The sequence below is a fragment of the Saccharomycopsis crataegensis genome (genome assembly GCF_037102585.1).
Source record: "Saccharomycopsis crataegensis DNA, jcf7180000000084, whole genome shotgun sequence".
NCBI classification, from domain to species: domain Eukaryota; kingdom Fungi; phylum Ascomycota; class Saccharomycetes; order Ascoideales; family Saccharomycopsidaceae; genus Saccharomycopsis; species Saccharomycopsis crataegensis.
The window spans coordinates 3,892,407-3,919,858 of NW_027043829.1; the positions used below are offsets into that span (position 1 = coordinate 3,892,407).

Sequence of the window (27,452 nt, forward strand, 5' to 3'; positions counted from 1 at the left end):
TTTATTTTGAATATTGTTTGTTTATTTTTGGGTCCTTTACAATAAACAAACAAACAAACACAACACAACCACAAAGTAGGCCCCGATAATTCGAACATCTCCTACTGGTTAGTCGTTTGGTATTCCCTTGCTATATATTATATGCATATACATAATGACTTCCGAGGTGCCAGGTTATAAGGTCTCTAGTTTGGAGGACGTCTCTTTGCCGAAGAATACGGCCGAAGTAAACACAGATCGACAGTCATCAACAGAGCCTTCACTTCACACAATAGATCAAAGTCTGATAGATTCCATTCTCACAAAAGTACGTTCGACGTGGACAACAATAAATTCGGAACTCAATGAGATCGGCGTTAAGGAGGGTGAGAGGAAGAAGAAGCAAATGTGCTTGCTCACTGGTCTATATGATAAGTTGAATGAAATATCAGAGACGGTAAGGAATGAAAAAACCGTGTTGAAAAACAATTGTGTTTCATTGCAGAAACAAATATTCAAAATATTGAGGATATTCTCGAAGAGCGGCTATAGAACAAGCGTTAGAAGAAGCCCCAGTGATGAATCTTCAGAGATATCTGATGAAACTTATACAGAGATCAATCAAATCTTCACTAATGAGGATGAGTTCAACGATATAATGAAAGCGATTCCTGACAAATATACCAAAGAATATATTGTACAAAAGATATTGCCACCATACAATGAATGTCTTTCGTACCTCACATTGGTTGCAAAATTGCTAGCAAAGGAATATTTTTCAAGACTTTTGAAATTTTTGAGAATAGTTATGCTCCTTAAGGAGTACGCTGATGAAATCGATTTTTATTGTGAAAATAGACCAGGGGTGGATCAATCATCGATAAAGTTTTTTGAGTCTTTACCAACAATTGAGCAATGTAAAGTGTGCGTTCGTGAATTAGAAAAGGTTTCTGGGAGTGAATCCAATATTGACATGATTTATAAAGTTGTGACTGCAATAGTGAAAGCAAATAACTTCAATAACTTATCAAAGACATATTTAAATAGAATCCAATATCAGGTCGAATTGGTTGAGATTGAAAAGGAAAGAATTTTTGAAATAGCCATTGAATGTGCCAATAACATCATGGAATTATGGAGAACGCTATACAATTTAGACGAGGGCAGCGAGGACAACTTTGATAGAAAAATTATCAAATGCTCGGAAGGTGATACAACTGAAATTGGATTAAAACTCTCAAGCTTAAGCTATTTGAATGAAACATATAATAATTTACTCAAAGAGAAACAGCAAAGAAAGAAAGATCTTCAATCATGTTTAGATGAATGTCATGCGTTGTTTGAAATATTGAAGGAAAATCCAGAGATCGTTGAAGAATTTGACCATAAATATGACATTGAAAACGATTTATCTTCAAGGCAACTTCAAGCACTCAAGTTAGAAGTTGAGAAACTCAAAGAGAAGAAGAAGTACTACATGAAAGATATTATTGATTTCGTGAAAGTAGATATCGAAAAAATATGGCAAAATTTATATTTTACGGAAGAAGAGAAACTGAAGATGCAATTCTATTATTCAGATGAGTATACCGATGAGGCGTTAGATTATTTGGAAAGCAGGCTATCAGATCTACAAAAGTTGACGGCAAATTTCACACCAATGTACGATAGAATCGGCCAGTTCAATGTGTTGTTGTCGGACAAGAGGGAATTGGATGAGGCTTCGAAGAATCCTTCGCGATTATTGGCAAGAAATTCTGGATTACTTCTTTTACAAGAGGAAAAGAAGAGAAAAGCTCTTAAAAGACGGTTTCCTAAAGTTTGTTCGGAGCTTGAAAATTTCTTGATGGAATATGACAATGCTACTAAAGATAAAATAAAGAATTCGGATTATTACGAATTACTTAACAAAGTGCGGGAAGAGGCAGAGTCTTTAAATGGAAAGAAAATTATTGATTATAACTCTAAAAGACAGTCACCATCAAGGACATCACCAGTTAGACTTTCCCCAGTAAGGGATGAGAAATTGCAGACGAGAAAGGTTTCTCCATCAAGGATGTTGAAAAAAATTTCGCCTACAAAACCTGAACTCAGACCTTCGCCAAATAGATTGCTCACGAAATCCTCGCCAATTAGATTTCACGCAAAGTCTTCACCAAATAGATTGCAACAGAGGTCGTCGCCAAATAAGCAATCTCCACTCAAATTTGGATATAAAAAAATATCACCAAGGAAGATGACACCTAAAAAGTTCTCACCAATGAAATTATCTCCATCAAAATTTAATTCCTTACGATCACCAAACAGTAAAAAACCACTAAATTACGCGATTTCTGTGCCAATATCCATTTCCGGAGCTAAGAATATAATAAAAAAACAAACAATATCCCCCCAAAATTTCAAAAAATCAGAAATGTCCTCCTTGCCAGAAAATGGATTGATTGAGAAACCAAAGTTTGAAAATTACATCCAACAGAATGGCAGAAGCCCCATGCAGAGAATGTCACCAAACAGAAATTTTGTTCCTTCAGTAAGGTACAATGTTCCACTAAATTCAATTAAGATAACTAAGCCACCAAAGAAGAAAAGAAAGTCGCTTGCATTAAGTCAGGAACCCGATAATATATTCTTTATGGACCCGAACAAGGAAAATTTACCACTTGGAACTGATGATGATATGGAAATAGATTTTGCTAAATTGAAAGAAGCAGAATCCTTTGGTCCAATTGATTATAAAGAATTGGAAAGGCCAGCGGAAGATATCAAAGAGAAAGTGAAGTCAAGAACTAATATATTGCGCGACACTGCAGTATATGATACCCTGGGTGATGATAGTATGTATCGAGATTGGAGAAGCACAAGACTACTAAATTTGAGAAGCAATTTGAATGAAGAGATCTTACTAGACAGTCCATAGTTACCGCCTGAAAAATTTTCATTTTCCATACTTTTATTACAACACTGTTCATTAATAGGTCTTTCAGAATTTTTGGCTGTTGAATTATTATTGTCAATGCCTTGAATGAGAAAAGATTTGTATAATATTTTATTTTTACACATTACGCCACGCTGGCTACACTAGAAATATTTCAAATCAAGAGATAAAATGTAAAATGTAATACAACTATTAAAAAAAATAAAATAATTGCGTGCAAAATGGCCTTAAGGAATATAAAAGTTCGTTAGAATTCGAAATAAAAAGAAGCTCACAGTTCATAACTTTGATGGCTTTAACCTCTAATGATCAAATCATCTGGAATACCTTCGTATTCACCGTATTTACAAACCAAGTTAATATTTTGCAAACACTGAGTGGCAGCACCCTTCAACAAGTTATCGATAGTAGCAACAACAACAACTCTGTTAGCTTTGCTGTTAACTGCGAACCCACCAACAACAACACCGTGCTTACCGCTGATATCCTTGACCAAAGGAGCTTCACCACTGATACTAACCAATTGTTCACCTTGGTAACGTTCTTGGTACAAATTACGAATGTCACGGGAGGTCAAGGAGTTGATCTTGATAGGAATAGAGATGGTGTGAGTAATACCTTGGAACCATTGGGCGACATGTGGAGTGAAAGCAACATCGACACCCAAACGACGAGAGATTTCACGTTCGTGAATGTGATCAGTTAAGGAGTAAGGGATTAAGTTATTGGAAAGATGGTTGATATCGTTCTTTGGAGAAGGTTTAGTACCAGCACCAGAATAACCGGAAACACCAAATATCGTTGGGGTGCCAGTGACGTAGTCAAGGATTGGAGCAATGGCAACTTGAGCAGCAGTGGCATAACAACCTGGGTTAGAAATCTTACGAGAGATGGCAATCTTGGATCTGTCATTAAGTTCAGGCAAACCATAAGTCCATTCACCGGTGGTGTCGAAACGGTAGTCAGCCGACAAATCAATAATCTTGGAGTTTTTATTAGAATCAGCATCAGCGATAGCTTGAACAAATGGTTTACAAACACCATTTGGCAAAGCCATAACCCAGACATCAACTTCGTTGTTTTCTTCAAGTCTCTTGATATCTTCAATTTGTAAATTGTCATAAACTAAATCAGACTTGGTGTAACCCTTGAGTGGTTTACCTTGCAATTCTCTGGAAGAAACATGTGTAAGTTCCAAGTATGGGTGAGCATCAATCATAGAGATCAAATTTTGACCAGTGTAACCTCTGGCACCGATGATGGCGACCTTGGACTTCTTTGTGTTGGAACCATGACGCAATGGAGGGTTCGGGTTAGATTCGGTAGCATAACCTCTCTTAGCCATTGTAAATGGAGATCTCTTGGCAAAAGTGGAGTAAGAACGTGATTGAATAACATTCTTGAAACCGTTGGCACTATTACCAGAAACGGAGCTATTGTATTTCAAAGATTTCGCAACGTTAAGCTCACCGACCTTAGTTTCAAATTCCTTTATCATTTGGGACACGGTTTCAACTTCCTTAACACCATACCAGAACAAAATGTATCCATCCTTGTGGTAAGAACCGTCAGACTTGTTGAAGTGCCAGGCAGAGTTTGGATCATCTTCGCTAATAATCCATTGTAATGATTTGAAATCATCCTTTACAGCGGCAAAGATATTGTCAGTGACATTGTTCAACCAGCCATTTTGGGAGCTGTTGAATTTATCTAAACTTGGGACCGCGTTTTCGGTCCCGGAAATAACGGCCACAACTTCCAAAGGTTCATCAGCATAAACTTTGAACTTCATCGATTGAAGCTTCTTGAGGTAGTTAGAAACACTGTTGAATCCAGCTTGGAATTCCTCACATTGGCCAAGGGCTTCACGCAACAAATCAGACTTACTTTGGAAAGTGTCAAGAGAGTTTTCAGAAGTCAATAATTTGTAACCTCTTCTAATCAAAGTACCAGCACCAGAATCAGTGAATAATTCTTTTTGAAGCTCGTTGACATCAATGATGGCAACTGAAGAAGAACGAGGCAAGAAGTCCAACAATTCCTTAATTTGAGTAATCTTCAATTTAGTACCGTATTTAACCCAAGATTCTTTTAACAAATCTTCGTATTCTTGGTCCAAGTTAATAACGCTCAAAACTTCACCAGTGTTTGGGTTAGTAATACCACCCTTTTCACTGAGATAAACAATTTTCAATGGTTCAAACACTCTAGCTAATTCGCTTGCAGCAACATCAGCATTAACATTCAAGATTTGACCAGATGGAGTTTCTGCCAAAGAAGTTAAAATTGGCAATGCGCCAGAGGCAATACTGGCTTCAATAGGATAATTGTTGACGGATTCAATCTTACCCACCAATTTATAATTATCTTTGTCCAAATAAGAAGCCTTGAAAACACCACCAGTAATTGGTCTAGCATGAACACCCAATTTTTCAAGAGCAGTGACAAGCTTCAAGTTTTGTTGCAAGAAACAACGGCGAACCACAGCCATAGTTCTTTCATCAGTAACACGAATACCATTGATATAGTCTGGTTCAATACCTTCAGCTTCAAGGATCTGATTAATTTGTGGACCAGTGCCGTGCAAAACAATAGGATACAATCCAATATGGTATAAGAACGCCAAACAAGAAGCTAACTCATCAAGTTGTTGGGTGATAATTGCACCACCTACTTTGATGACCGCGAACTGTTGAGAAGACACAGATGTGAAAAACTTGAGGTATTGCTCAACTTCACGTTTAGAACCAATGTTATTCAAGAGTTGGACTACCGTAGAACGGGTCGAGTAATTCTTGATATTCACATTTGGCTTGTTGATAATAGGGGAAGCAGCATTGATAACAGAAGAAGCAGCACACCAACTACGTCTACTGGCCAATGAAGACCCAGCCAATCTTTTACTCGCAAGGGACAATCTGGTTCTAAGCATATCCGTGAACAGATGAAACAAACTCTTGATACTTGTGAACCAGGAAGAGATGCTAATAAATGCTGATTTTGAAATTTTTCTCGTTCAAGTTCACCGTTATGACTCAATTTTTGTCTTCTCTTTGCGCACGCACTGCATGATAAATCACCCCAAAATCGCGTGGGATAAAACATGACCGATCATTTACAATAGCAATAGATTTAAATGTGTCAATTAAATAACCGATTCGTAGCTCAACTTAGCAGCTAACTAATTTAAAGAAAATGGAAGAAAAAAAAAAGGAAAAGTGAAAAAAAATACTCAAGAAATTACAAGTTAGAAAAACAACAATAATGAAAAAAATAATAGAGAAACAAAGAGAAATACTCGTCAACATTCATCAAATGTGCAATTTACAGTAAAAGCACCACTTAATACCAAGCGCCACTAGGTCTAGTGTACTCTGGATATTGTCCGAATTGACCGTAAGGGGCTTGGGTTTGTTGGTGACCATAGAATTGCTGTTGACCAGCTGGTCCTTGTTGACCTTGTTGGCCTTGTTGTTGGCCTTGCTGTTGACCTTGAGTTTGTTGGCTACCGAGTTCTTGTTGAGCGGCAGTACCACTGCTACTGAGCTCTTGTTGACCCTGTTGTTGACCCTGTTGTTGGCCTTGTTGTTGAACACCTTGTTGTGGCACACCTTGGTAGTAGTTAAAACCCTTAGGTTGTTGCTGTTGTTGTTGAGGATAGGATTGGTATTGTTGCTGAAAGTAGTAGTTTGGTGGGTAATAGTACAGGTAAAATTGACCGTAGTTTGGAGCACCACCAGCTGGGGCACCACCAGTGGCAGTACCTGGTTGAACAGTAGAGCCTGGAAGACCAACTGCGCCAGCAGAAGCACCACCAATTGGTGGAATGGAAGAGCCATCAACTGCAGCTGGGTTAGGGATAGATGGGTTACCATATTGGGCTTGTTGTGCAGCAGCAGCTGCTCCAGCTGGATCGTAAGCACCATTAACATTTTGGTTTCTGAGGGCGGTATTGTTACTAACCAATGGAGAGCTTTGAGAACCGGCAGCACTACTGTTGATGGCACCATTGTTCAATTGTTGAAAGTTGTAAGAGCGAGTGTCATAAGCGGAGTAGTCAGTACCGTAGTTGTAGCTAGGCATGTGGCTTTGATAACCGTAGAAATCATACTTTTGTTGTTGTTCACCGAATTGGGTTTGAGCTGGCTGTTGTTGTTGATGATGATGTTGTTGTTGTTGTTGTTGCTGTTGTTGTTGTTGTTGTTGTTGCTGCTGTTGTTGTTGCTGTTGTTGTTGGAAAAAGTGGTTGTATTGTTGTTGACGTTGTGGTTGAGATTGTTGAGGAGCAGAAGGTTGGGAACCTTGAGGTGGGTAATAGCCTTGATAATGTTGACGTTGTTGGTATTGTTGACGAGGTTGTTGAGGTTGTTGTGATTGTTGGGTGGATTGAGGTTGTTGTTGATTAGCAGCATGTTGTGGAGCTTGCTGAGTTTGTGGAGCTGGAGCAGCTTGTTGAGCTTGTGGGGCAGTTGGGGTGCTGGTGGAAGCAGTTGATGGCTGATCACTCAATCCGAGTGATCCAAAAGAGATACCAATGGAACCAATTTGGGAAGCAGCATTTGGCAAAACAACAGGAGCGTCTTGGTTCAATCTACGTGGGAAACGAAGAGATTGTTGTGGTTGGGTTGGAACAGCAGTGGTAGCTTCGGCGACAACAGCACTGTTAATTGGGGCGATAGATTCCGGAATTTCTTGTTCAGGTTCTGGAATTGGTTCACTAATCTCGGCATCAATGAGTTCGTCAATAGCCTTTGGTTCTTCAATTTCAACTTCCTTTGGTTCAACTGGAACTTCAGCTTCAGCTTCAACGATTGGCTCTTCAGGCTGTTCTTCTGATACTTCAAGAATTTGTTGGGTTTCTTGTGGTTTAACTTCTTCCTTTGCTTCTTCCTTTGGTTTTGGCTTTTCGACCTTCTTTACGGCAGCCTTGCTAGCTGCGATTGATGCCCAGCTAGAGCTCTTTGGCTTTGGTTGTTGTTGTTGTTTTGGTAGTGGCTTAACTTCTTCCTCTTCATGTTCGGGTTCTTCGCTTATGACAGCTGGCACTTCTTCCTGTGCAATTTCTTCTTCAATAATTATTTCTTCTTCAACTACTTCCTCTTGTGGTTTTGCTACTGGGACTTGCTTGACAACAGTTTTTGATTTCGATAATTTGCTTGCCCACGATGATTTAACAGGAACAGGTTCTTGCTTTTCCACTGGAGCGGAGGCTGTGGTTTCCTGTGATGCTGTGGTAGTTTCGGTTGTTAATGTTGATGCGGTAGCGCTGGTGGTGGTGGTGGCGGTGGCGGTAGTGACAGCAGCAGCGGCAGATTCCTTTGGGGCCTTTTTCGTGCCATTGAACACCTTCGATTTATTAGGAGCCTTTGTAGAGCGTGATTCCCTAGGAGCTCCGCCACGGCGATGTGTAGATGAAGGTTGTTGAAGAGCGCTTGCGCTTTCGAGTTCATCTTTGGTTTGTTGTTTCTTTGTGGCAGAAGGCTTCTTAACTTCGTCCCATTTGGTTATCACGCCGTCGGCGATTTTCAAGATAACGGCTTCAAGATCGAAGCTATTGTCCTGAAGGGCGTCAAGCAAATCTTCTTTGGACCAATCTGAGAACATTTCAGACAATGTAGTCAATTTATTTTGATTTTCTGGGCTTAGTTTTGAACCAGCATTGGAGCCGCTGTTGAACTTTCGAGAGTAATTTCTGAATCCTCCCCTCTTAGGGGCGCCTCCTCTAGGGGCTCTTGATGTGCGTTCTGACATATTATTGTTGTGTTATTATTGATATATTGATATTATTTACTTCTCACAGGCTGGTCAAGCGAACAGGTGTGCAGGTGGCGTAGATGGACTTTCTTTAAAGATGCAAAAAACACTGTAGTGATGGTTTCAAAAGAGGCAAATTGAAGAAAGGGCTAGCTTAGATGCAACGACTAATTAATGATTTTATGAGCGCGTGAAATAGCTTGCAGAGGAAAAATGAAATAATAACAATTGCTTTGGGTGTGTTTCAAGAATTGATAGGTGTTGAAAAGGAGCCAAGTTGGAAGCAAAAGTCGACCTTTTTTTTTTCCTTGAAAAAAGTGGACGATGTGGAAAATTTCAGAGAACCAAAACAGTCGCCCGGACGCGGGGGGTGTCTTAAAAAAGGCGGGTAATCACCAATACTGACTACTACTGATAAGCTACAAATAGATAAACAACACCATACAATTACCATATATATATATATATATATATTAATTTATTGCCACACACACTATACTACTTCATTTAGATATCACTTTGTCAAACTCCTTCCAGTTTTCAAGGTTCTTACGCGCATACTCAAGCACATTCTGCACTAATTTCAATAGCAATTTCTTGAACTCGATCATTTTGAAGAATTTCTCATACTTTAAGAGCTCTTGGTTTATTTCCGTCTCCAAAAGTCCAAAATCTTTTACCGCTAGTTTCTTCATTTCCTTCAATTGATTAATATCAAAGATTAGTTTGTTGACCTTATCCTTGTGAGTCTTCACTGGATCATTATCATATACATGCTCCTTGAAGACTGATGCCAATTTGTTAACCCCTGGAATCTTGAACTTTTGAGTGACAACCTTCTGTTGTTCTGAAGAGCTTTTTGATTTATCTGCTAGATCAATCTTGGAAATAGCATTATTAAGCTTGGGGTTATCCCAATTGCTATATCCCACTGTCAGATTCTTTAAACTTTTCTCCTTTCTAGCGAGCTCATCATCAATCATTTTCAATTGCGCATATTTCTTATTTTTGAACTTAATCAACTTTCTAGTGATAACTGTAAATTGTAGAATTTCAAGCAATGGCTCAGTGTAGTTGAGGTACAATGACTTGTATAAAATTTCCAAGTTCAAATAGTTTTGATCATAAATTGTTGAAACTTTTTCAAGATGATTTGCTTGAACAGAATCAATTTCTTGTAAGGAAAACGCATTGAACAAAATCCCTAATTCCGAAGATATATTAGAAAGGTCTGCAATGTATTTGCTGCATTTTTTATCGACTTTATCAAGTTCACTCATGACACTATTTTCAATAGTTTTCGAGCTCAACTCTTGATCTTCTTCAGTTTCTTCTTTTACTTCTTGATTTGTAGCTACATTTCGTAGCATATGGATTGCAGATGTGGTAGATTGAGATAACAGGTTTGGAATAGGCATGATAGTATGCAAATATGTGGACTTTTCAGGATGAATTGGATCACATTGTAGAGAATTCTTGGGTATAACTGAAAGAGGAGGCTGTTCGAGAACATCGTTCCAATTCAAGTTTGGATTAAGAAAACACCTAAATGCCTCACAATCCTCAATTTTAGATATCCGAAGGCATCTATTCAAGAATATTGAGAGCATTCTTTTTCGGTGGTCAATAATATTAATCGGCTCTAAATGGTTCGATAGATTTTCAAGATTGTGAGTGGATTGATTAACTGAAAGCATATGAGAGGTTGTATTTGACGCCTTCGAGGTGGTTGCAGAAGTTGCGCTGGATATAATGTCACCCAATTTCTGTTTGGTAGGTATTGGTGGCACAATGATGGTTGGAAACAAAGCCACTAAAGAGTTCCTTAAAGATTCAAATTCCCTGTAACGACGTCTAATCAATGTGTTATTGTATGATATGGTGTAAGTGATATACCCACCAGTACTATGTCCGTCATTTGTCTTATTAGCATCAATTATAGATATTTTATCTTTCCTATTTTTCGGGATGGCAGAGCCACCTTTGTTGGAAGACTGGTCCTTGTTATCACTTTTATCTTGGTGCCCATTCTTCTGATAAGGGAAGTCCATTTGGTCTAATCCACTAGCAAAAGGATTGTTATCTTCCTCAACATCGTATGACATGATTGCGTTTTATAGCGAGAATAGAAAAGAAAAAAAAAGAAAAAGTTATTTATCAGTGGAATTGACCTTATTGACGGTTCTTTGGGTCAATAATATTGTTATTATGATTGTTGTTATTGTTATTTTGGTTGCTGTTATTATAATTTTATCAATTCATTATAGGTTATCTTATATATCAAATAGACACTTACTTGCAGTGCGCTGCTCTTCTTTTTTTTTTTTTTTGGTTGTCACACGTCGTTACCCTATGTACTCTCCCCATAATGTGGCAAAAAACTGTCGAACTATTGCAAACACCATCAACAGTGCTGGTTCGCCACCAACCAGTAGCTCCAACTAATATTCTCGTAATTGAAAATTACACGATGTCGAGTCAATTAAAAGAAGCAGACTTGGCTTATGAAGCCGATCAAATTAATAAAGCCGAAAATCTTTACCAGGTTGTGGCATTTGATTCCAAAGACTCCACTGTTCAAGATAAAGAGGCGTCCGTTGGAAAATTGGCTGCCATTTACGTTAAAGCCAACAAAGTTCAAGACCTCTATGAGTTAGTATCAAAATCTAGAGACTTGTTTAGCAAAGTCTCTAAGGCCAAAGTGGGTAAGATTTTGAAGGACTTGATCGACAAATTTTCAGCCATACCTGTTTACGGCACTGAAGTCCAATCCTTAGAAAAAAAAGCTATAGATGAGTCTATTGAATGGGCAATCACCGAGAAAAAATCTTTCTTGAGACAATCATTACAGTTAAAGATGGCTTCTGTATACTACAGAAGAAAATCCTATCCTGATTGTCTAAAGATTATTAATAATTTGTTGAGAGAATTCAAAAAATTAGATGATAAATCATCATTGATTGAAGTTCAATTGTTAGAATCCAAGGTCTACTTTGAATTGAGAAACTATGCTAAATCGAAGGCTTCGTTGACCAGCGCCAAAACCAGCGCTAACTCAGTGTATACTTCAAGTAAGGTGCAGGCCGAATTAGATTTAATGTCTGGTATTTTGCACTGTGAAGATGGCGATTATGAAACAGCCTTCAGTTACTTTTATGAATCCTTCGAAAGTTTCAATAATTCAAATGATTATGAAAGTTCCATCAAGTTACTCAAATACATGATCCTCACTAAGATTATGTTGGACAAACCAGATGAGATCACTCAGTTACTTAACAACAAATCTATAGTCAATAACATTACCAAGAATAGGAAATACAAGAGCTCAGAATTTGAACCAATGAAGTTGATTTCCAAATCTTATGAAAATAAATCACTCAATGAATTCCAGCAAGTGCTCATCAAATACAATAATGAACTTTCTTCTGATTTAATTATTAAATCACACTTCAAGATTCTCTACAACAACTTATTGGAACAAAATTTGTTGAAAATCATCAAACCTTATTCTGTGGTTGAAATATCCTACATTTCTCAACAGATAAAATTAGATTCGAAATTGATTGAAAGCAAATTGTCACAAATGATTTTGGATGGGGTGTTTTATGGGGTATTGGACCAAGGTAATGGCTGGTTGTACATTTATGATGAACCAAAGAAAGATCCAAACTATGACCATGGTTTGTCCTTGGTTCAAGAAATGAATACTGTGGTTGATTTGTTGTATGAAAAGGCATCTTCTTTGAATTAGTCTTTGCTTTTGTTCATTTTGCACCATTTAACTAGGAATTTATAATATAATATAATAGAAAGCAAAGCAAAAATTATTTTTAAAATTCATGCTGAGAGTTTCGTGGCGTAGAATATTTTCATTGGCGATAGTGCTTATAAAACATAATATCCCATATGCGTTACAACTTCGTTGTAGCATCTATGCCTTCCTCGGTACTTCTAAAGAATATTAACTACGGGATCATGAATCTAGTATTTGATATACAGGCTTTTTACTCATTCCTGCTTTATGGTTACTATAAGTAGCGAATTTTTGTATTGATTAACTTCAAGAATGCCTTTTATAGTCATAACAGCACTCCTGTGGAAAATATTCGGAGATCATGATATAAATATAAAATAATAAAACTTGCGCAATTGGTGCATTTTAGCATTTCTACGGCATATAAGGAATTCAAAATGGAGAAATAGATGACAGCAATATATTTGAGGGGTTGGGTCTATATTTTCTAGTTATCCCACCGTCGCAATAGCTTATCCCAGATGAGCAGTTTTACCCAATAGATAAAAATAATAAGAAAACAATGTGGGAACATTCCAACAAAACTAACCCAGATTATTATTGTCGCTGAATGATAACGACTATCTTGTGCGATGCTCATAACCCTGCTTCGCGCACCTTTTTTTTCAGCGAGGAAATTTTCTTTTTTCCTTTAAAAAAAAATAAACACATCCAAAGACTACTAACAGTAAAAAATCAAACACAAATGAACATAAAGCCAAATAGATCACAATGGCTTTGATTCCGACTAACGTAAAATCAATCGACGAGGAGTTTGGTGAACTGCTATACAGCCAACTTCTTCTGCATGATCAAAGCATTGGCCTCCCACAAATATTTGCAAGAATCACGAGTCTCTTTGATGTCAAATTACTTCAACAAGAATCGCTAAACAAAAGCTTTAATCTTGAAACGAAATTATGGGACCTTGCTGGCCTGTTAATGGAGACGAGAATGGACAATTATGAGGACTCTGCCATGGATATCTCTCAATCATTATCCAAAAAATTCAATTCCAATTATTCATTTTTAGATAATTTCATGGACAATAACAAAGAATTGCAAGAAATATGGACAATAATAAATTGGATCAAGCGCAATTTGATGAATTTAGAACTCGATCAAGCCCCTAAAGACAGTAACAAGTGGTTGAATACAAAATTAGCATTGCAAGAGAATAACATCTCCAAATTTTATGCATCCCAATCCAACAGCAAACCATGGATGGTCAACAAATTAGATTATGATGCTATTATCAGACAAAATAAACTAATAGATCCGAAAGATATGGAGAATGATTTGAGCTTTTTCAAGAAATTGTACTTCTTGGTGTTGACAAGTAATCATGTGGGGGCATTAGAATTATGTGAGGAAACTAATAATTGGACACACTATATGATCCTACAAGGATTGACACAATATTCAGATCCAGTAGTTGATGAGGATGCTGATACTGATGATGTCCCACAAGGTATTAAGGAGAAATATCTTTGGAGAAGAAACTGTTTCAAATTAAGTCAATATTCGAAATCTGACAATGAATACGAAAAATGCTTATTCGAATATCTCAGTGGAGGTATAGAGAAAAATTTACAATTAAACCGTGATGACTGGGAAACTTCTTTATTAGTGTACTTGAATGGTTTCCTAACAAAGACTTTGGAGAACTATTTGATAGACATCCAAAAAGTTGATGATCCACAACCTCTCCTGGTACCAGAATTATCTAATATCAAATCCATTAATGATATTCTTCTTGATTTATCCATGTTGCCGGGACTCAAGGAAGCTAGTGAAAATAGTTTGAGAAAGTTAATGGGCTCCCTAATGCTAGGTAACGTGGCAAGCACCATTTCCAGTTTCTTGAATCAAGAATGGAACTCTAAAGTTTTGAATGCAACTACTTCCGGAGACATTTATAGTGATTTAGATGACGACATAACTGATCTTACTGATTATAGTCAAATTACCTATAGTGATCAAGATGGTGATTATGAGGAATCGGCCGAAGAATTGGAAGGAATTTTAGCCACCGACCCTCACTATGATAATCAAAACACTTATCTATTGAGAGTCTTAGTTCACTTGGCAATCTATCTTAGATTTATTAATGACTTCAGTAGTGTCACCGATGAAAATTTGACAGCATTAATAAAATTATATTTGAAAAGAACCTTCAAAAAATGCAATTACCGCTTAATTCCAGTCTATATGAAGTTGCTCCCAGTCTTTAATGAAGAACAATCTATTGAATTCAGAAAGATTTACTCATATTATTTATCAAAATTGATCAAAAGGGAAAACAGAATTGAACAAATCAAAGCTTGCCAACACTTGGAATTAATAGGGTTGAGAGAAATTTTGATAGACACCGTGAACATAATCATTAACAAATACAATAATTACTACATGTCATTCGTTAATAACATCAAAAAGAAATCCGGTTCAGTTATGGTTAATGATGATGTGGTGACTGATATTGATAAGATTTATTATACTAGTATTGAATGGTTACTTGAGTATTCAAACATGAACCATGTTGCCATAGCATATATCGTCCAAATTTTCACCAACTTTTTGCTTAGTGGTAAGATCAGATCTATGATTGAATTTTACAAAAGCTATAACTTTAGTGAAATAATTAAGCAAGCTGATGTTGAAGTTGAGATATTCAATGCCAAACTTGGTAATGGTAGTGATACAGAGAGCAATAATGATAATAGTGACACGGATGATATCAAGATTGCGCTATCCGATGCTGATGTGAGATTCAGTGAAGTTTACCAAACTAATAGAACACATTTGTTCAATTTCCTTAAATTGATTAAGGAAGGATTCATTAATGTCTATGGCTATGAAGAATATCTCATCGGTAACAACTTGAATCCAGCAAAGGTGAATCTTTACAATAATATTGAATTGGCCAAGTGGAGGAACCAGATTGTGAAGGACGAATTAAACAAGCTATACTTTAGTCCTTTGAAAACTTTGATCCGTGAAAATTTGATGAATCTTACGATCAGTGCAGATCTTGAGACCAACGAATTATTCAAAAGTTTATATGTTCCATATTTCATTATTAGTTTCCACAAAATGCTTGTGAATTCTAGATTCTGTGATTTCCCTGGTGCTTCTGGAGACATCTTGAACAAAATTGGTAAAGAAAGTGGAAATTTCTTGAAGCAGGCAATCAATATGAGTACTATGGTTGCAAGCTCTCGATACAATTTCACCAAGTATTTCCAAAGAACAAACAGATTGAAGGAATACTTAAAATTGATTGCCGAATGCTCAGCATTGGCTGGTGAAAGTGTTATTTATAACTGAAATTATAATTTTTTTTTCTTGAAAAAAAAATGCTCAGTGCTTCAGAGCGATTATTTTTTATGAGTTAGTTAATACAACTTTTGGATTTGTTCTCTTTTAATGAGGTTTTACTATATTGAACGTAGCCGCCTGAGCGATTCTCTTAAATACTTAGTTATATCTGGGTGTAGACAATAATAACTAAGTAACAAGGTACCTACTCTCAACAGATATTAGTTCTTTGCACACTCAATAGCACATTATTGCAATCTCCAGAGTAAGTAATATTGATTGGTTTTGCACCACAATAACTTAACTTGCACCCTTATGCTTGCGCAGGGCACATAGTACCGCCTTGATGTATCAAAATCATCAATTTTTCCATCATGATCGTTATGAACTGATTGCTTGAGCGGCTCAAAAATACAGGTTATTAATGATGTTGCAGGAATTCAAAGATTGCCTAATTCATACAGATGATGTCTTCACTCATTACATGCTGAAATACCTTCCATTTGGTAATGATCATTTGACAATGGGGCTGGGAACCTGGATAACCAAGTTATTCATCGTGATCTTGGTAGTGCTCATAATTTACGAAACTATATTGACGATTGGTATTAAACTTAACTGGTGGAAGGACCCTGTTTTGCAATTTTTCCAAGAGAAACCAGTGCATTGTGCCCATGTTTACGTCAATGTGAACTTGCTAGAAAATGACTCGATTGACTTCAAAAGCCCTGACCAGAATAAATGTTTACTCGAAAAACCTTTGACTTATCACATTGAATTTGGTCCTGACGATTATGACTATGAAGACCCGGAACTCGGAAGTACCGTTGGATTCTTGATTGATAAAATGAATGTGATGGCCCAAGAATTTGTTAACCGTGGTAAGTACACGATGGTTGGCGGCGGTGGTCATTTATATCACAAAGGACACTATAAGAATGCTTTTAAGAAAGATGCTTTATGTTTACAAGACATTGAAACTGGAAGTACTGTTGACTTCTTTGCGATAGTCGAAGTTCCAAAAGAAAACCAAAATTGATATCAGTACATTTATATTATCGTACTCTGTATGAAAAACAAAAGTGTATTAATGAATAATTTTTTTTCATTACTCTCAATAGCCTGACCTAATTAATATTATGTATTATTTTATTTCTTCACCAATACTGTAGCTGGGCCTGTAATTTTCACCAATGGATCTCTTTTGATTCTTAAACTTGATCTTATCCATAATACGCCAATGATGCATTTGGCTTTGAAGTTTTGGTAATAGTTTCCTACAACTTCTTTATCCTTTGCATTTAGAATGACAGGTATTTGACCGTATAAGCTTCCAAAAGCCTTTGATCCAATCTTCCATATTTTCCAGCTAGAATATTTTCTCCACAGTCCATTAATGCTTCTGCTAAGATTCATCATGAAGATGCTTCTCCAAATCTTCAGAATCACAATTTCAAAACGCGCACCTGAAGATAAACCAATAGCAATCAACGATTTTTTATCAATGAAAATGCTTTCTTTGTCCCCCAACTGTACCAGCGAGTCATAGCCTAACATTATTTCATAATCATTGGGGGTGTTTTGTTTATGGCCGACCATGTTTTGTTGGGCAAAGATCTCCCATGTTTGCCAGCCATCATTGACTTTTTCAGTGCCATTTTTTGCTGCAGTTATTGTCGCTAGGTTTCGATACGTCAAGGAACCAATATTAACCACAAGTGAGACCGGAACTTGCGTAACAAGCTTTTTGGACCCAGTGTGGCTATTGTTATTGTTGTTTGATATAGAAAACTTATTTTGTGAAGAAGGTGTGAAGATCGATACTACTGAACCGGTGAAATTGATCAAGGAGTTTGACGGTAAAGAGATCAAATTTATTGGCTGACTGCTTAGTTCTGATTGAGATCCGATTGCTCGTATTTTAGGGCCTTGATAGGGAAGGTTAGTAAAATTGGGATCCGTCCCAGGGTATCACAAGATGAGCTGAGGTACATACTGGCTGCAAAAGGCCCATTTCCGGTGGATTTAGGCAAAGTTTTCATTAAATTTGTAATATTAATGCTGCTTGAGGACCTCTGGAAAATGCACTTAGAAGGAATCATTGTGTTGCCTTGTCAATTGTTAATATAATTCCAGAGGTGAGAAGTTAGATTGTATGTATTTTTTTGTAGTTTCATTTTTTTTGAAAAAACTATTGGCTCACAGCGTCCTTCAAAAGAGGAAAACACTATATATAAAGAACCACAGAAAAAATAATGGCCATTGACTGGATTAAAATTTTTGATGACCTTGCAAAAGAAACCTCCGAGGATTTCCTTGGTGGTGACTTACAAGATGGCCATTTTGCACGCCATTTCCAAGAGTTAGCCAGATTGATCGGTGCCACTTCTGATCTAGATAATCAGGAATTGAGAAACCAGTTTATCTCCCAAAATCCGGAGGTTTTCGAAAAAATTGAAGGGGTTATCGAAAATAGTCACAGTATTCTGGCAGATGATATAAATCTCACCACAAAGCTACGGCTTCTCAGAGGATTTATCTTGTTACTAAGGAACATATTAGTAATTGATAACCAACAGCAACTGATCAAGGATTATGGAGAATTATGTGACAATTTAATCAGATTGCACAAAATAGTATTGAAGAGTCTTATATTTGTTACAAAATCTTTCCATGAAACCAATATTGTTGATGCCAGCTTCTTTATTTCAAAATTGGTGCCATGCTATTTGCAGTGTCTCACAAACTTATCAGGGAATTTCAAAAACGCAGTTATCCAACAAATTAACCCGGAAAATGTTGTCTATTCGGAAAAACCTGAGGATTATCATCTCATCATCCAGTATATCACCGAACTATTCCAGTTGAACACGACTCATTCGTTCTTTAGCCCTGAAAACCATGAAAATTATAACTTGTTGCTAATTTATTTAAACCATTTCATTGTGAACAACTATAGCATTTTTAATCACGAATTAAGAAATTTTAGCGAAGATGAGGTCACAAATGGGTTTTTGTACCACTTGTTGAATAATGAATCACCAGAGATAGTTGAAGCGCTAAGTGAATGGTTTATCGAGCTTCATGATGAGCTTCATTATGGGGGTGATGACGAAGATAAAATTGTGGAAATTAAGCAAGAATCAGCCGACAAGAATCAGACGTTTGTAACTTTTTCATCTATTTTCAAAAATATAATCATTCATGAAAGTTTTGGCAAGTTTTTCACCATTAATAGACCTAACAAGAAAATGTCAACTAACTTGATTCTTATCTCCCAGATCCTTTTAACCAACTTCTCTAATCTCTCCAATTTGAAGTTAGTGATAATTCTCACCTGGTTGATGAATTTCTACGAATCATTGTTGGCAGAAGCCACTGAATATTTTGATCAACCAGGCAATGTTGTGGATGTCAAATCATTGAATGATAGTTTATTCATGGTATTGGATATCTTCACCAGTCTATTGACATACGACTATTCCATTCAATATTTGAATAATTACACATTCTTAACCAAGCTCATTGATTTGTTGAAGTTATTACAAAAGCATGTCCAGCCCATCTCAAAACTTTCGTTGGCTACCAAAGCCGCTCATTTGCCATCCCAGTTTCCTAATTTGAAGAAACTATTGATAGAGAATATAACATACTTAGTTTCCAAGAATTTTGACAACCAAGAACTTGTCAGAACATCGCACGCCTTAGAGATTGTGTTGTCCAATTGTATTATAGACCAATTGAATCCTTACATCAAAGAGACCGCGATTATTTGTATCCGATACTTGTTGGAAGACAATAAAGAGAACCAAGATTTTGTCAGAAAGCTAGAAGCGAAGAAGGTTGTCAATGAGGACGAGTTGAAAGATAAAGGGGTTGAATTGGAACTTGTTGATGGCAAAGTGCAATTCAAGAAGAATTGACACTATGAGGGTTTTGCACCCCATTATTCCTCGTGAAAAACAAAGTAGAAAATAGAAAATGGCACAACTTCTCTAAATAATTTATTTTCTTTTAGATTACTTCTCTGTAGTCTTCTCATCGCTCTTTCAGTAAGTCTTGTTAGTCTTCTCTCGAAGAAAGATATGAGCAACAATGCTCCCACTTTGCTATCGTTGATAGATCATGCACAAAGAGAGCTTGAATTGGCGACTTTTGCTTATTATGCCCTGAAAGTTCAAGAGGCAGAAACCCATGGATCACAATCAATCAAATTATTTAACCAAATATTGAAGCTCTATTCGGGAAGCAATGGTCCTGGTATACAGAAGGATATCAGTATTTCTACTATAAAGCAACTATGTAATTTGGCAATTGAAATATATACCAAAATAAAGAAAGTTGGAAAGCCGACAGCAGAAAAGGTGCCGATGGAAACCAGTTTAAAGTGGTTAAGCTCCCAAATAAATCAAGACTTCTTCCTACCATTGATAACAAACGATTACCGGTTCTTTGTTGATCCATTGGATTTGGAGTTTTCTGATAAAATGGAAAACCTATCGGCGGAGCAGGCCAAATATTTTGATAGATGGGGCCATGCTTCGCAACTAGATGTCAAAAATAGTTGGGAATTGAATGATCTGTCAATTAAGGATTTGAATAATTTGTATCAGGATGATCTGACGTCTACGTGCTCATTTGTCTCATCGTTGTTATCTATTGTGAATAATGATCCCTTGCTTATATACAATTTGATCTACCCACGGTCCAAATCTTTCAAATATCTGGTTCAATTGCAGATCAATGGGTGTAAAAGGGCGGTCATCATCAATGATAAATTGCCTTTCAGCAAAGACAGGTCATCCAGTAAATCCTTGTTTTTGAGATCTTCTAAGAATCAGCACTTATACTGGCCGGCACTACTTGAAAAATCTTACTTCAAAGTGATTGGTAATAACTCATATAAATTTAACGGTTCGAATGCCGGGTACGATACCTATTTATTGACAGGCTGGATCCCTGAATATATCAAACCCCTCGACTATTGTCAACACGAGGATACTTTTGAATCTTTTTGGAATATGCTTTATGATAATTTCCGTAAGAGGAAATGTTTGATATCATTAGGTACTGAATACACAGGTTCCAGTGTCTATTATGCAGAAAAAAATAATTTGGTATCAAATCATGATTATGCTGTTATTGACTTGAAAGTCGATGATGAGGGAAATAAGAAAATGTTAGTCAAAAACCCCTGGTTGGTTGAAGAACGAGAAGTATGGCATGATTATAGTTTTGTGGTCAATAATTTTGGAACAATTTACCTAAATTGGGATCACAGGATGTTTTCCTTTAACCAGACTTTGAAGTTTACATACTCTCTTAAAAATAATGGCTCTGTTTTGCAAGAACTTAGTGCCGAAGGTAAACCACAATTTGGAGTTAGTAACCCATCAGAGAAGTCTGTTGATGTTTGGATATTACTAGTACAAGATATAATGGATTACAGTAAACAAGAGCTTCGCAATACCAAGATCTTATTTGCTGAAACACAGTATGGTGAAACGATTAACTCATTAAAGGGAGGAAGAAGACTCTCTAAAATAATTGAAACTACTAATAAGACATCCTTAACAAGAATAACTATTAAACCGAGGCTGTCTATTACTGTCGTAATTGCTTTAACTCCTGAAGAAGAAGATTCAGGGATTTTTCTATTGAACCTATCGTGTTTCTCACACTCCAATGATACCGTATTCCGAAAGTCTAAACCATTGTTTCCATTCAGTGACGTGGTTAATTCAGAATGGAAGTGGAATAATTCTGGTGGTAGTTGGTTATATTCTGATTACATAAATAATCCACAATACGTTCTTGAAATTTTTGGTGGTGATGATAGTACGGTCAATATTACTTTACTTGTGGACAGTTTTGACGTTTTATTCAGTTTGCAGATTTTTTGGTTCCCGGATACTGGAAATAGAGGTATTCAAAGATACGATGCTAAGAAGCTTGTTTTCAATGAAAAGTATAATGCGACTGGTGAGTTAGAAATCCCAAATTTAAGTTTGACCCCGGGCAGGAAATACGCGTTATTGTTATCAACATACTCTCCAATATCGGATTTTGGTCTAGATGAATTGAAATATAGGCTCATAGTCAATTCAAACCAAAAGTTCCGTTTAAGCAAATTAAATAATTCGTTGGGGTTATTTGTTCGAACCAAATCGTTACAATGGGAAGGATCTAATAGAAAAAAAGTTCTTTTCCAGATTGATCGAGAGTGCAAAATTAATATTAGGGTCATTGCCAAGCGTGGGAGTATTGATACTTTGGAAAGAAATTTATCTAAGTTCTCGATCAACTCGTCTGTGGACTCTTTGGATGCACACAATGAGTACGCTGCGTATCGACCAAAGATAAGGGTCAATGTTTTTGATGATAACACTAATAAGTCCGTTTTCTATAATACAGAATTCGATGATAACTTATATGGAACATTTATTAATGATTTAACTGTTATCAGGGGAACGTACTCATTAGTTATTGAACGCTTTGAAGCAGGAGATGGTGAAATTTGTGTCAACATTGGAGCAGATGCAAAGTTTTCTATTCTTTAGATTATGAATAGACTATATATATGCTAATGATACTATTCATTTGCTTTAACTAATCTTTCACGTAATGTAAGTGATAATTTGTATGTGTAGAGCAACTTAGACACAATATACCATCCACGCGGTTCTCAAATGAGTGTAGTGCCGGAAAATCGCAATTTCTTCTTCTGGTCAACTGAATGGGGGGGGGTTCAACATTAGTTCCAGCAAATGCCTTTAAAAGGGGAGGAAAAGAAATCTTATTTAAATACAGGTGGTTCATGATTGGTGCAGATATTAATGTGGACGAAGCTTCCCGTATAAAAGACGTTGAAAAAGTGAATTTTTTGCTTAGTCTTTTAGGGAGGAAAAGAACCGTATCTACCAGAGAATCAAATTCCACAGACTACCAGTACGAGAATATGTTGCAACTAGTGGAAAATTATAAGAATCGTATCAATTTTTACAATGACGATGATACCAATACCGTGACTATAAAAGATCAGAAAAATGTTGAGAATTCATGCCATGAAATATACGCATCGTATGTCAATGACGATAATAATAATGATTTCCCCAAATTAGCCAAACGGGAACATCTCCACTTTTTATCAAAATCATTCAAAACAGAATTCCCGGGGAGTTATGTGGTGTTGGACTCCTCCCAAACGTGGATTTTATACTGGATTGCCAATGCATTAATGTTGTTAGGTGTGGAACTTGAAGAGGAAAAGGAGCAGATTGCAAAGAAAGTGTTAGTAGCACAAAATAACCAGTATGGAGGAATCGGAGGAGGTGAGGGCCAATTAGGACACATTGCCTCTACGTATTCTGCGCTATTGGTCTTTAGTTACTCTGAAAATAAGGATTTCTGGTCACAAATTGACAGAAAGAAGATGTATCACTGGATGATGACAGATCTCAAGCAACCAAATGGCTCGTTTGCAATGCATAAGGGAGGAGAAGTAGATACCAGGGCAGTATACTGCGCCTTGACTGTGGCATCAATGTTGAACATTATGACTCCTGAATTAATCGAAGGGACTGCTGAATGGTTAGGTAAATGCCAGACCTTGGAAGGTGGCTTTGGAGGCAGTCCATCTCTTGAAGCTCATGGGGGGTATTCATTTTGTGCTGTTGCCAGTTTGTGTTTATTAGGGGATCCAAAGACAATGTTGAGCAAGTATTGTAATTTGCCAAACTTGATAAAATGGTCGGTTGATAGGCAAGGAGGTATCGAAGGAGGATTTTCTGGCAGATCCAACAAGTTAGTGGATGGGTGCTACAGCCATTGGATTGGAGGCATTTTTCCATTTCTTGAAGCTGCGATCCAAAATGATAATAATGATTCTTTTAAGGGACTATTCAATAGAAACGGCTTACTGAATTATATATTGGGTTGCTGTCAGGATATTGAGGGAGGTGGTCTATTTGATAAGCCAGGATGTAGACCTGATTTCTACCACACAAATTACACTTTAGTCGGCCTCTCGCATTGTCAGCACCAGTATTCCTTTGACTACAAAAAGTACGAATTGTTAAAGGATAAGTGCCTTGATGCGGCTGCCTATTGTTACGATGTTAAGATGCTCAAAGATGATCTGGTAATAGAATTCTGTAAAGAAAACATGTTGAGGCCAATAAATCCTGTTTTTGGTGCCGTCAATGGGTACGTGGAAGCTATGAGACAGTTCTATTTTGATAGTTCCGAGTGATGTTTTTTTTTTGCGAATAATCCGCAGATATAACTTTGGAATATGTACGTTTATTTCAATAGACAATAATAAATGAAACACTCATTATTTTCACTTATATATTACTATATAAAAATGATTATTAAGGAACCATATCTATGTTAAATGTTCAAAAATGTGAGTTTTATAGTACGCGTTGTGCTTTCATATTTTGCTATTCGCACTTGGTCTAAAAGCATCAATTTTCTAAGATCACCAAATCTTACTTTACGACCACGGTGTTGAGATTGGAATTGAAATTATCAGACACATACAGACACATAAGCTTCAAAAATGAGGGCTCCTATGAAAGGATTGACACAATTCATTGCAGATTTGCGGAACTCAAAAGCTCAGGAAGAAGAGGAGCGAAGAATCAACACAGAGTTAGTGAATGTCCAGAATCAATTCTTACAGCCAAATCTTAATGGTTATCAGAGGAAGAAATATGTCTGCAAGTTGATTTATATTTATGTTCTCGGTTACAGAATCTCATTTGGACTTTTGGAAGCGATCCAGTTAATGTCGTCTAAAGTTTATTCTGAAAAAGAAATTGGGTATCTTGCCCTTTCGTTATTTTTAAATGAGGATCATGAAATGATGATGTTGACAATTAATTCAATCAAGAGCGATTTGGAGGTAGATGATTATGAATTCAATTGTTTGGCATTGAAGTTGATTGCCGTAATTGGTAACGAGACCTTCTCAACAATTTTGTCGGAACCAGTATTTCAATTGTTACGATCCCCGACCACGCCACCCTTTGTGAAAAAGAAGGCTTCTTTGGCATTATTAAGATTGATAAAAGTGAATCCCGCAATTTTGGATAAATATCAAGCCTCATGGCTACCAAGAATTCTTGCATTGATGGATCAGGAAGATCAAAATATTGGATTTTCATTGTCGGTAGTATCGCTAGTGACGTACATTGCCAGAAGAAACCCCGATAGTGTGAAAGCCTGTATCCCAATAATCATAAAAAAGCTCAACAATTTGGTGATTGAGAAAGATTGCCCTGAGAAATACGTATATAATGGAATCCCTGATCCTTGGCTTACGGTGAAACTTTTGAATTTGATTGAAGATTTCATTCTCATACCAAATCTGAAATCTGGGTACAGTTCACTTTCAATTTCCACCATAGATGTCCAAAATCTCAGTTCTTTGAGACTGGTGGTAGCAAAGGCAATTGAAAATGGCAGGAAACCTGCAATAAACCAACAAGCTCTCAACGCGCGAAGCGCGATCTTATTTTCCGCAGTGTCTTTGGCAACCAGATTAGATCCGTCGCCTGAAGCCATAGACGGAGCAATTGCTGCTCTTAGTCAATTGTTGAGCTCCAAACAAACCAATACTCGGTACTTGGCTCTTAATTCATTAGTGAAAATTGCTGGGGGGTCATCAACTTCTGTGGATCACCCGATAACTGTCGCCAGAGATAACCTCTCCAAGACTGATTACTTGAATATTCATAATTCCATCAAGAATCACACCCAAACTATTTTGCAGCTTTTGAAAGACAGGGATATTTCTGTAAGAATGAAATCTTTAGACACTTTGTTTCTTATTTGTGACTTTCAAAATGTCGAACTAATTGTGAGTAACTTGTTGGTATATTTGGATGTGTCTGATTATCTTAACCGATCGAAAATTTCATCGAAAATTTATAAGTTGGTGGAAAAATTTTCAAAAAATTTGACCTGGTACGTTACAACAACAATAAAAATAATCTCCATTGCTGGGATTTATTCCAACCCTGAAATTTGGCAAAGCTTCGTTAAGGTGATTGTCAATAGCATTAATAATAGCTTGAAAAGCTTTGCGTGCAAATCACTCGTCCGACATTTGAGAGCCGATAATCCTAACGAAATTATGATTAAAATCGGAGGATTTTTACTTGGGGAATATTGCCATTTATTAGTTGACAGCACCACAACCAAAGACAGTCAGTTTTCTCCATGGAATCAATATGTTTTATTATATGATAGATACTTTGTTGGGGGATTACAAGCAAGGTATATAATATTATCCGCATTCTTGAAATTTTTCAAGAAATTTCCCGAATTAAGAACCCCGATTTCTAAATTTTACCGTCATGAATTGACTTCAATAAATACAGAGATTCAGCAAAGATCAGTGGAATATATCAAACTTACCTCCCGAAACGATGGTTTTCAATTATTGAATACTGTCGTTGACGAAATGCCAGAATTTCCTCTCGATAACCCTAAAGAAAAGAAATCATTTATTTTGAATAGACTAGAGAAAGATGGTGGTGTGACTATTGGGTATGAAGAAAATTTACTCGATGTTGAAGATGCGGTAACCACAAATAACATTCTTTCACCAACACCTGGGACAGACTTTTCAAATCCGTTTAGTGATTCTGATGATGATTTTGATTTTGATGATAATAATTTACTCGATAATCAGAAGGAAACCGAGAAATTCTCGGTCATTCTCTCTCCAAATTGGGAAATTGGCTACTACAAAGTCTTGAGGACCCACAACAACATTTTTTTCGAGAATTCCCTTATTCAAATATTGGTAAAAATCGATACAAGTGAACTCAAGTCGGCGAAAAAGATCACTATGCTTTTCGTGTTCATCAACAAATCGCCAGCTGACATATCGTCCTTCATCACCAATGTGAAAATGATGAAAACTGTAAACCCTCCAGTAGTTTTAAAAAATGTTCTGCTTCCAAACAATGCAATTCCAAAAAATGGCCGAACAAAATTAGAACTAGAGGCCAATATAAGAGACGTCTATGATATTTTGGATTTACCAATTTTGGAAGTCAACTTTTTAAGCGGGGGGTTCACTTCATTGAAATTGAGAATCCCAATACCGTTGATTAATAGCTTGATTGCCACTTCTTTATCGGAAGATCATTTTGAAATGAGATGGAAGCAGTTGGTTGATGCCGGTAATCCGTTGCTCGGAAAATCGACAGCTATCAATCAAAACCATCTCAGTGGTGTGTTCCAGAGCTTTGAAAATATTCGTAAATTCTTGCTCAAGACGGGTTGGGGTGAATGTCTCACTGATGATACTCGCGAGTTGAAATTTGCAGGAATCATTCATACTTCTAACGCTGGGAATTTTGGTACTTTAATCAAGATTAACAAGAATGATTCTGGGTCGGTCCAGCTTACTGTGAGGTCTACCAATGATCAAGTTCCTGGTATTATCCATGATACATTGACAAATATCCTTTGTTTTTAGATTCTCAGTTTCATTATAGAAATTATTTCTATTCATTTATTTTTTTTTTTTTTTTCTGGTAGAGGTGTTATTTCTTGGAAGTCAACTTTAATGAAAATGTATGTGATAAAAAATGTATTAAACTTACTAATTTACAAGTTTTTGTAAGTTGAACACATTTGAATAAAGTAAACTCA

At 36.6% G+C, this 27,452-nt stretch overlaps 12 protein-coding genes across 12 annotated transcripts; 8 read left to right on the forward strand and 4 right to left on the reverse strand. All coding sequences in view use genetic code 12, as the record gives it.

Annotated features, from left to right (window-relative positions):
• Positions 1-154: 154 nt before the first annotated feature.
• Positions 155-2,896, forward strand: ASE1 (Ase1p; the record flags this gene model as incomplete). The annotated part of the gene is made up of 1 exon (XM_064998239.1): positions 155-2,896. One exon carries the CDS (start codon positions 155-157, stop codon positions 2,894-2,896), a length of 2,742 nt encoding a protein of 913 aa, XP_064854311.1.
• Positions 2,897-3,209: 313 nt separating this feature from the next.
• On the reverse strand, positions 3,210-5,846 carry ARG56 (bifunctional acetylglutamate kinase/N-acetyl-gamma-glutamyl-phosphate reductase; the record flags this gene model as incomplete). The annotated part of the gene is made up of 1 exon (XM_064998240.1): positions 3,210-5,846. The coding sequence occupies one exon, from the start codon at positions 5,844-5,846 to the stop codon at positions 3,210-3,212; it is 2,637 nt and encodes an 878-aa protein (XP_064854312.1).
• Positions 5,847-6,256: 410 nt separating this feature from the next.
• DASC09_046420 (uncharacterized protein) lies at positions 6,257-8,665 on the reverse strand (the record flags this gene model as incomplete). Its single annotated transcript, XM_064998241.1, has 1 exon — positions 6,257-8,665. One exon carries the CDS (start codon positions 8,663-8,665, stop codon positions 6,257-6,259), a length of 2,409 nt encoding a protein of 802 aa, XP_064854313.1.
• Positions 8,666-9,171: 506 nt separating this feature from the next.
• On the reverse strand, positions 9,172-10,773 carry ATG20 (Atg20p; the record flags this gene model as incomplete). The annotated part of the gene is made up of 1 exon (XM_064998242.1): positions 9,172-10,773. The coding sequence occupies one exon, from the start codon at positions 10,771-10,773 to the stop codon at positions 9,172-9,174; it is 1,602 nt and encodes a 533-aa protein (XP_064854314.1).
• A 365-nt stretch (positions 10,774-11,138) lies between these two features.
• Positions 11,139-12,419, forward strand: RPN6 (proteasome regulatory particle lid subunit RPN6; the record flags this gene model as incomplete). The annotated part of the gene is made up of 1 exon (XM_064998243.1): positions 11,139-12,419. The coding sequence occupies one exon, from the start codon at positions 11,139-11,141 to the stop codon at positions 12,417-12,419; it is 1,281 nt and encodes a 426-aa protein (XP_064854315.1).
• A 774-nt stretch (positions 12,420-13,193) lies between these two features.
• NUP84 (Nup84p) lies at positions 13,194-15,788 on the forward strand (the record flags this gene model as incomplete). The annotated part of the gene is made up of 1 exon (XM_064998244.1): positions 13,194-15,788. The coding sequence occupies one exon, from the start codon at positions 13,194-13,196 to the stop codon at positions 15,786-15,788; it is 2,595 nt and encodes an 864-aa protein (XP_064854316.1).
• Positions 15,789-16,203: 415 nt separating this feature from the next.
• ERG29 (Erg29p) lies at positions 16,204-16,818 on the forward strand (the record flags this gene model as incomplete). Its single annotated transcript, XM_064998245.1, has 1 exon — positions 16,204-16,818. The coding sequence occupies one exon, from the start codon at positions 16,204-16,206 to the stop codon at positions 16,816-16,818; it is 615 nt and encodes a 204-aa protein (XP_064854317.1).
• A 110-nt stretch (positions 16,819-16,928) lies between these two features.
• DASC09_046470 (uncharacterized protein) lies at positions 16,929-17,881 on the reverse strand (the record flags this gene model as incomplete). The annotated part of the gene is made up of 2 exons (XM_064998246.1): positions 16,929-17,707; positions 17,776-17,881. 2 exons carry the CDS (start codon positions 17,879-17,881, stop codon positions 16,929-16,931), a joined length of 885 nt encoding a protein of 294 aa, XP_064854318.1.
• A 153-nt stretch (positions 17,882-18,034) lies between these two features.
• CTR86 (Ctr86p) lies at positions 18,035-19,702 on the forward strand (the record flags this gene model as incomplete). Its single annotated transcript, XM_064998247.1, has 1 exon — positions 18,035-19,702. The coding sequence occupies one exon, from the start codon at positions 18,035-18,037 to the stop codon at positions 19,700-19,702; it is 1,668 nt and encodes a 555-aa protein (XP_064854319.1).
• Positions 19,703-19,864: 162 nt separating this feature from the next.
• On the forward strand, positions 19,865-22,339 carry RIM13 (Rim13p; the record flags this gene model as incomplete). The annotated part of the gene is made up of 1 exon (XM_064998248.1): positions 19,865-22,339. One exon carries the CDS (start codon positions 19,865-19,867, stop codon positions 22,337-22,339), a length of 2,475 nt encoding a protein of 824 aa, XP_064854320.1.
• Positions 22,340-22,515: 176 nt separating this feature from the next.
• On the forward strand, positions 22,516-24,030 carry RAM1 (protein farnesyltransferase; the record flags this gene model as incomplete). Its single annotated transcript, XM_064998249.1, has 1 exon — positions 22,516-24,030. The coding sequence occupies one exon, from the start codon at positions 22,516-22,518 to the stop codon at positions 24,028-24,030; it is 1,515 nt and encodes a 504-aa protein (XP_064854321.1).
• A 312-nt stretch (positions 24,031-24,342) lies between these two features.
• Positions 24,343-27,276, forward strand: APL3 (Apl3p; the record flags this gene model as incomplete). Its single annotated transcript, XM_064998250.1, has 1 exon — positions 24,343-27,276. One exon carries the CDS (start codon positions 24,343-24,345, stop codon positions 27,274-27,276), a length of 2,934 nt encoding a protein of 977 aa, XP_064854322.1.
• Between the last annotated feature and the right edge of the window lie 176 nt (positions 27,277-27,452).